This window comes from Calidris pugnax, unplaced genomic scaffold (assembly GCF_001431845.1).
Source record: "Calidris pugnax isolate Ruff unplaced genomic scaffold, ASM143184v1 scaffold44, whole genome shotgun sequence".
Classification (NCBI taxonomy): domain Eukaryota; kingdom Metazoa; phylum Chordata; class Aves; order Charadriiformes; family Scolopacidae; genus Calidris; species Calidris pugnax.
The window spans coordinates 45,758,120-45,766,955 of record NW_015094506.1 but is presented as its reverse complement, the minus strand read 5'-3'; the positions used below and the strand labels follow the sequence as shown (position 1 = coordinate 45,766,955).

General features: G+C 38.1%; 1 protein-coding gene across 3 annotated transcripts in view; it reads left to right on the top strand.

Annotated features, from left to right (window-relative positions):
• Window positions 1–8,628, top strand: part of ARMC10 (armadillo repeat containing 10) — a 9,433-nt gene extending 805 nt beyond the window's left edge. The window contains exons 2-7 of one of the 3 annotated variants that reach the window (XM_014964018.1): window positions 406–513; window positions 1,135–1,280; window positions 2,415–2,549; window positions 3,834–4,010; window positions 5,014–5,085; window positions 7,075–8,628. In XM_014964018.1, the coding sequence (XP_014819504.1) occupies window positions 1,164–1,280; window positions 2,415–2,549; window positions 3,834–4,010; window positions 5,014–5,085; window positions 7,075–7,329 (756 nt within the window). In that variant the 5' untranslated portion in view covers window positions 406–513; window positions 1,135–1,163 and the 3' untranslated portion in view covers window positions 7,330–8,628. Of the gene's footprint in view, window positions 1–59; window positions 514–1,134; window positions 1,281–2,414; window positions 2,550–3,833; window positions 4,011–5,013; window positions 5,086–7,074 lie in introns of those variants that run through there. The other 2 variants (XM_014964017.1, XM_014964019.1) reach the window with 2 other exon arrangements.
• Window positions 8,629–8,836: the final 208 nt, after the last annotated feature.

Here is an 8,836-nt window from a genome sequence, read left to right as displayed (position 1 = left end):
GGGGCGGGTTCCAGCGGCTGCGGGCCGGGCCCGCCTGAGGCCTGGGAGGCGGGGCTGCGGCCGTGAGGGGTGCCGCGGTGCTGCTCCTCGCCCTCCGGTAGCCCTGCGACCTTTGTAAAGGACTCTGTAGCACGTTTGATTTTTCAAAAAAGCCTAATTAATTTTCTTGGAGTCCCCTAAAGCGTCCGTTCAGTCGGCGTGTTTGCTTCATGGGCTGATTGAACTTCTGTCATTGAAGTTGTTTGTGTTCCCCCTGTAATTCAAAGCTAAACAAAGTGTTCAGACGAGGATGAGATGAGGATAAAACCCGATTTTGTTCTTCAAGCTAGCTCTTGGATTATCATAATTAACTTTGACCTCTTTTCTTTTTTCCCCAAAAAAACCCTATGGTGTTTGCCTGCTGAGATGGTGACGGCGAGTACATGGAATTATAAGGGACTTCTCAGAAGTCGTCCTGAGTCATCTGTGATTAGTCCAGCAGTCATAGATTGGGTCTTCAGGCAGTTCAGCTAGGTAAATGGTTCTGCCTCCAGCCTGGCTGAAAATGGTCTCTGATGGCATTTGTGTTGCCCTTTTATAAAAGGCAGGTACTCCACAACATCATCCTGACTCAGAAACAAGCCTTCCTCGGTTGAGTGATGCCACGGTTGGCAGTGTTCTTAACATTGTGGCTGTTAATTTGTCAAAGGACCTCAGGGTAGTAGCAAAACACCATTATCATAATTTCTGGAAGTAATAGTCTGCAAGTCAGAAGTTCTGTTTTCCTACAGACAGATTTCCATATTTCATTTCATCTCAGAGAACACAAGGAAAAAAATTAACGTTTGATGAATATTCCTAATAGTTTGAAGGGGAAGTTTAATCAAAAAGTAACATACAAAAGTAACACTCAAGCTCTTGTTTTATTTTCTACTTTGAAAAGAGGTTGTCAGAGGACTCAAGAAAAAGGACAGAAGTCTTGCTGTTGTAGAACACACTCTCTTTGCCATGCTATGATGGTTGGGTACAGTCAAACTTAGAACTACATGTACAACAACTGAGAGCTAAAGATCAGCTTTGTAAAAAACATTTAGTGATAACTAAGTGAAATGTCTCAAACTCGGTATCAAGTATTTAATTTTTAAACACTGACAGACAACAGACCTCCAGCATCAACCCACACCATGGATGCGGATGCCCTACAGAAGCTTATTCATTTGCTCCAGGCCACAGATGATCCATTAATTCAAGAGCAAGCTTTAATCACTCTCAGCAACAGCGCTGCCTTCTCTGTAAATCAAGTAAGTATTGTTCTGTAGAAAACAACAGTGTTTTAATACCAGTCAGTGTGGGAGAGGAGAGGTGCTGTTTTGCTGAAGGGTGATGGGACTGAGAGCTGGGGTAACTTGTGTTCTGAAATCCATTTTATGTCTATGCCTTAATTTCCACTAGCCTGAATAACATAATTTACCAGCTTCACAGAATTTATGTAAGCTTAATGTGTGTACAACTTAAAGTCAGTACAGAGTTCTATATTGTAAAAGTGCTGTAAATACATCTTTTGTTGCTTAACGTTAATGAAAGGGTTGGAGAGCGGTTAAATACCTTCAGAATCGGATCTGAAATTTACTGAGATAATTATCTTTACAAAGCTGGATGTAATTTACATCTTAGCAATTTTCCAGCTATCCAGGTCTCTTGGAATCAATTGGAAATATGACGCAGAAAAACTTTGAGATGGGTGCAGATTTTCATGCCTTTATAAAGGTTTAACCTCCAGGGCCTCACCCTTTTCTTTTGTTTCTATTTTTTTCACTTTTTGTGGTACTTGTGACAGCTGGCTATCCTGGCTTCTTAAAACTCTCAGAACAGAACAGAACTGAATCTCAAGGCCCATTGGCTCATTTTTTTATTTTCTTGAAAAGAGTACCCGTTTGTTTTTTTTTTTTGATGATTGTTAGAGTGAAAAAGTGAAAAAAATTTAAAAAAATAATCAAATGTAATGGAAAAGAAAGATAAAGTTTTAGAACTTCTTGCATAATATAAAGCTGCATCTTGAAATTCTGTTCAGTCAGGACTTTTAGGACTCTGATCTGGCTCAGCTGTTCTACAAACTCATTATGCAGTAATTACCTTTGATTCTTCATAATCTAAAATGCTTTAAGCATGCGTTGCAGGACAGATTTTAAAAGTAAAGGTGTTGTGCCATTGTCAAATAACGTCAAATAATACTTTGGCTCTAAGCAGGATTATTCTAAATTTCAATGGAAGCAATAAAGCAATATCTACTAATGCTCTCTTTTTAAACAGAAGAGTCTGTTCTGGAAGCCTTCATTTACACATTCCGTTTGCGTTAAAATGGAAACTTTGAGGAAAGCCTTCAGCATTTACTTACTTTTTAAAAATAATTATTAAATATGTGTTTTATATTTCAGGATATAATCCGAAATTTGGATGGCCTTTCTGTTATTGGAGGAATGCTCTCGGATTGCGTTCCCAAAGTTAAAGAGAAAGCACTAAATGCACTTAATAATTTGAGTATGAATATTAAAAACCAGCAAGAGATACAGGTAAGTTTCTTAAAGGGAAAAAGCCAGGAGATAATACAGAGCTTTCAGCATAAAGGCCAGGATGCCAAAATGTTTTGATGTTAGACATACGAACCAGCAGATCTGGATGATTGGTGCATCCCAAGGCCAAAAGGATAACTTAAAAATGCACTACATCATTGGCACTTACTTTTTTTTAAAAGACAGTCAGAAGCTAGGCACTTTGTGTTCAGCTTTCACCAAATGCTATTAATCAGAGACTGTGCTCCTAAGTTAATAGTGAAATTATGTGAGGCAAGATGATTTCCAAACACATCAAGAACATCAGTAGTAGTTGTTCAATAGGATGGAATTCAGACTGAACTTACCATGACTCCTTAGGCAAGGAGACAACAGTAATTGATCCCCTGGGTTTGTATGACACCAATTTTCAGGGGGATACTTTTATCTTAAAAGAATAGCATATAAAACCAAGAAGTCCCGCTGGTAAATATAGTAGATGGTATGAATGTGAAAGGACTAACCATCAAAAAAGCATCCACTTTTGACATTATGAGATTAATCAATAGATCAAGGTGTGTCCAAGCAGTGAGTTGATGCAGATTTGAAGATTTTTTTTACTACTTCTTTCATTAGCTTGATAAAAAGGCAGTTTGACTGTAGGTAGCAGTTTGCAGGATCTTTAGCATTGAGTAACGGCTTTTAAAGTATTGCTTGCCAACAGCAAATATTTATATAGATATATAAGTAGAAAACAACTCCTTTGGTAAAGGCAAAGTTATTTTTTTTCTTAGCTAGGATGCCAAGATTCATTGTATACTGTCATCCAGAAGAAAATTTGGTAAAAGGTTCATATCAGTTGTCATCAGTGCTCTGAAGTGAATGGGGCATGTGGTTGGAAGAAAGGATTTCATTCCAGGACTTGTCCTTAGCTTGTTCTCAACATTTAGGACAATGTTGGTTGCTGTAAGTGATTTTTTTAAATAACTCCTTGAAGGAAATGTGCCACTTCTGAGATGGAGTTAAAGCAGTTTGGGTTTTCAGAGCAATTTATGTTTCAGGAAGGTTATTCAGTGTAACTCTGTAACACCTGCTTCTATCATGCCAATAGAATGTTTGAATATATTCAAAACAAAACAAAATAGTACTCATTTCCAAGAACATTGATGAGGTTATGTATTCAGTCAGCAGCGTTCAAGAGGTATTTACACTGCTGTGGCTGGGCTACTGATACTGTTTGTGAATGGAAAATCTGCATGTATCAAAAAATGTTTTCTCTTTTTATCTCCTTCCCTTCTTCCCCAGGTATACATTATGCAAGTTTGTAGGAGCATTGAGTCAGCTCCCCTGAACTCTGACCTGCAGCTGGCTGCACTCCGATTGTTGACAAACATGTCTGTTACCAGTGACTATCACCATAAGATGATAAACTCAATTCCCTGCTTTCTTCATTTGCTTTCAGAAGGAAATGAAAGGACACAGGTACTGGGCAGTGTAACCATTTATGAAGCTGCTTTACTTGCTTCTGTTTTACTGGTTTTGTAAAGTGTTTTAGACTGTGCTTAGAAAATCAAGGATTCATGAATGATAGTGGATAGTGCATAAAATCCATAAATTCTGAAAGAGGGGAGGAAGGGAGTCTTGTTAGTGGAACCGTTGGGCTAGAGCTCTGTCATAGCAATTCTGTGTGCTATTGTCCTATACCTTTGCTGTTGCAGCTCCTGAATTCTCTTCTGCTCACTGAATGTTGCTACTGCATCACAGAGCAAGGAGAACCTGTATGTGAAAGGCTTCACTCATGCACAAATGTCTCTGGGGAAGCATGTCAAGCAGTGATAACCTAATACGGATTTCTGCTCACTTGTGCTTATTGCATCCTAGTGACTGCAATGGGAAATTGAGTTTATTTATGAATTACTGTAACACTGAAAGAAGAGAAGAGCTTCAAATCTTTATTCAAGGTGTCATAGTACCTTCAATATCAATGTATCCAGTTGCTCTGTCAGATCAAAACCAGTTTTCCAAAACACAAATTTCCACTAAACTTAGCTGACCTATTTTACTTCAGTACAATAAGTAGCATTTGGCTTTTTCCTAGTGTTTAGTTAAAACATTAGTGTCAAAAGGTCCAGGAAAGTACAAAGGTGTATTTGTATATGTTTCTGATGACATTTTAAATACAGTACTTAACTATCTTCTGTATATTTAAAAAATAATCCATATTTTGCCTACCGTGAGTTATTTATAGATCTTGCCTTATTTCAATGCTTAAGTCAAACTGAGTTTGCTTCTAAGATGTCTGTACTTGGTATATACATGCTAGTGGCTCCATAAGGTCTGTTTTCTCCTCTACCAAAGACTCAAGATGTCAGTTGACCCATTCTACCTTTTCCCCTCCAAGTCAACACTGACATTATTGATGCCTGTTACTGCTGTACTTACTGGGTTTGGAGCTTGCAATTTACTTGTATGTTCTTCATTTCAGATTCAAGTTTTGAAAGTACTTGTGAACTTAACTGCAAACCCAGCCATGACAAGACATCTTCTCAGAGCTCAAGTAAGGTTCTTGTTGTGTCACTATGTTTTTAGAATTTATACATGCGTATGCACGTAGATATATGCATGCATTAGAAGAATTTTAATGTATTAGAAGTATATATGCAACTCCAGAGTAAAAACTTCTAGGCAGTACCCAGTTAAAATCAGTAGCTAGAAGTGTAGATTCTTTCGCAGGCTGGCTTTTTCCAGAGTGCGGTGTAATACAGTTACTGTACTGGCAGAGGGGGAGTCACAGGGCATAAGCACTTGAAGACAGTTGGTCACACTACCTGTGTACTATTCCAAATCATGGAATCATAGAATGTCTAGGTTGGAAGGGACCTTTAAGATCATCCAGTCCAACCATCAACCTAACTCTGATAAAAAAAATCACTAAACCATGTCACTAAGCTCTATGTCAACCCGTCTTTTAAATACCTCCAGGGATGGTGCCTCAGCCGCTTCCCTGGGCAGCCCATTCCAATGCTTAGTAACCCTTTCAGTGTAAAAAATTTTCTTAATATCCAGTCTGAACCTCCCCTGGTGCAACTTCAGGCCATTTCCTCTTGTCCCATTGCCTGTGACTTGGACACCGACCCCTGCCTCTCTACACCCCCCCTTTGGGGAGTTGTAGAGAGCGATAAGGTCTCCCCTCAGCCTCCTCTTCTCCAGACTGAACAACCCCAGCTCCCTCAGCCTCTCCCCATAAGACTTACTCTCCAGACCCCTCACCAGCTTCGTTGCCCTTCTCACCTTCCTTTTCCCCCATAGGAGTAGTACTATGAACTTTTGTATGTAATATATATAATGTACCCTGATAAGTTTCAAAAACAAACCCAAAGCCTCATTTCCAGACGTGTAGTCAGTATAGAGATTGAAGACCAGGTACAAACATCAAATACAACCAGTACTGTAAATGATCCTTCTCAGCAGCTGTTTCTATAGGTAACACACCGTACCTGAGACAACCCCATTCCACTGAAATCCCCACCCCTTTACTCAAAACCAGCTATAAAACTGTTGTCTCTAAGCACTGTAAGTGAACTTTCCCTGCACATTTACTTAAGTCTTTGTAGAGGACTTTATTTGACATTTGCTATTGCTGGCCCTGGTGCGCAGGTTTATTTCAGTCATATCCTTTCCTCACATCAAAACAGAGTCAGTGGAAAGGTGCTGCCTCCTCCTCCCCTCCCAGAACTAAGTTTCTTAAAACATGCAGTGGCTTTTATTTCTGCCACGAGCAAAGCTAGTCTAGATACTACCGGCTCTTCATTATTAAAACAAAATATAAAATATAAAAGATACTACCGGCTCTTCATTATTAAAACAAGGGTAAGGTAAGTGAACTTTCCCTGCACATTTACTTAAGTCTTTGTAGAGGACTTTATTTGACATTTGCTATTGCTGGCCCTGGTGCGCAGGTTTATTTCAGTCATATCCTTTCCTCACATCAAAACTGAGTCAGTGGAAAGGTGCTGCCTCCTCCTCCCCTCCCAGAACTAAGTTTCTTAAAACATGCAGTGGCTTTTATTTCTGCCACGAGCAAAGCTAGTCTAGATACTACCGGCTCTTCATTATTAAAACAAAATATAAAATATAAAAACTAAATAATTCAGTCCTCTGTTAGAAGTGTATCCTTTTCTCATTTGTCAGCTGTGCTAACATAAAAACATTCAGATCACTGCAGAGGGCAAAAGCAACATTATTGAGAAGGAAAGCAGACCCTCTCTTCCAAATTGGAATTTTCCAGACAGCCCCATTTTGGACACTGAAAGTACAGGGCATTTATTCGCCTGTGAAGCACAACCCAGTCTTTTCTAAAGCAGAAAAGTGTGTGCTGTGCAAGTTTCTGGCATCTGTCACAGCATATAGAGCTCGGGTATTTCATAGGGTTTCTGGTTTAGATGGCATAGATGCAGGGTGTTTTTTTTCCCATTTTTCAAAGGTAGATTATTTACATGTATTTACTGCTGCTGATTAAGTATGGATTACTTCTCGAATATCCTAGGTGCCATCGTTGTTGTTGCTTTTTGACAACTGTATAAACAGAGATATTCTGCTTAGAGCCCTGGCATTCGCAGCAAACTTGAAAAAGAACATGAACAATGAAGACGGCACCGTTATTCAGGACCAATACAGCAAAGATTCCATTTTCTTTACACTCTGCAGAGACTCTGCTCCATTTGCTCAGAAACTGGCATCTTTGTTACATCACCCTGATACAGAAGTGAAAGAGCAAGTTGTGAAAATATTAACACAATAGTGATTTTTTTTTTAAAAAAAAAGACTGGCTTGATGAAAATATCTAATCTTAGGAATGCTGCGTTAAAAAAAAACAAAACAAAACAAAAAGCAAATAATAAAACAACCAAAAAAATACTGAATAATACCATATTATTAGGCACAAATCAGAGGATGCAATGTATTTAATATAGGGAGAGCATAACAGATTTTTTTTTTAATCTTTTTTATGAGCAAGATAACAGCAATAGCTTAATTAGCACTGAGAAATCATGGTACAGCTGGTACATGTACGTAAAGGGGGAGGAATAGTTTAAAAAGTGAAAATTTTCATATGTATGCTGAACATTTTAAATGTATAAGTGAATTGAAATATTCTTCCTAATGTCATAAAGAGGTTTTGTTGCCTTATATATTTACAGCTGTTGAATAAATACTTCTATAGAACGGTACATTAAAGATTTAGCAATTTGAGATAAGGCATTTACATTTTATTAATCGGATATCTGCTAAATGGGTGCAGGCACATCTTCGAAAATACTGGATAAAAACAATACCAATTGGCTTCCTACAAAATTAGTATTCTCAGTGAAAACTGCATATTAAAGTTATTCAGCCTATGTCTGTTCACCTTACCTGCACGGGATATATTCTAAACCTCCATTTTCATATGCTTAGTACATCCATTCCATTTAGCCAAACTGCAGTGCATTTGGCCACAAGCATGCAAGGTTTCTACACTTAAAAAAAAAAATCAAAAGGATTTAATCTTGTTTTAAAATTGTGACTCTAAGAAAAGCATACGTATTTTTCAAAACATTTTATTATGAGTAAAAGACTACCTGCAGCTGCAATTCAACATTCTCATCTTTATAGAAGAAGTCTACAAGAGCAGTGTCATACCCATTTTTATAAAAGGTTCCTGTTCTGTAGCAGCCCTTGAGCCCACTTTCCTCGGAGAGCTTTACTCCTTTTTCTCTGCAACTGGAACATCATTGGAATAAATGCTTCTCTTGAGTTACCCCCCATGAAATTTTAGTCATCAATCCAGCGTTAACACAAAATGCAGTGGAACACATATAAACATCATCGTAAAAGAACCTGAAGGAACTGTCACTGATGAACATAAACCACTTCAAGCTAAAACACGACTGCTAAATCTTCCTGAACGCTGCATCATAGAGAAAGTTTAAAAATGTCAGGTGTAAAGGCTAGAAATGAGTTTCCACCTTGTACCATTTTTAAGAGACCTTTATTATCTGAACTGTTACCAGATGCTTCATCTTTCTAAGTTAATACACCCACTTTGCTCTTCATAAAATATTACTCTCTTCTGTTTCTGTAATTCAGTAGATGTTTTATTTCTTTTTGGTAGGTGACTTTGCAAATAGCAACTGCAAGAAAAATGTGACCTTGCAAATCCCAAGATATCTATGCCTTGATCAATTCAGGGGTAAAGCTCCATGTATCTAATTTATCTACATAGGTAGTTTTAAGTCACCAGGAGCACACTTACAGCAGAAATAGAA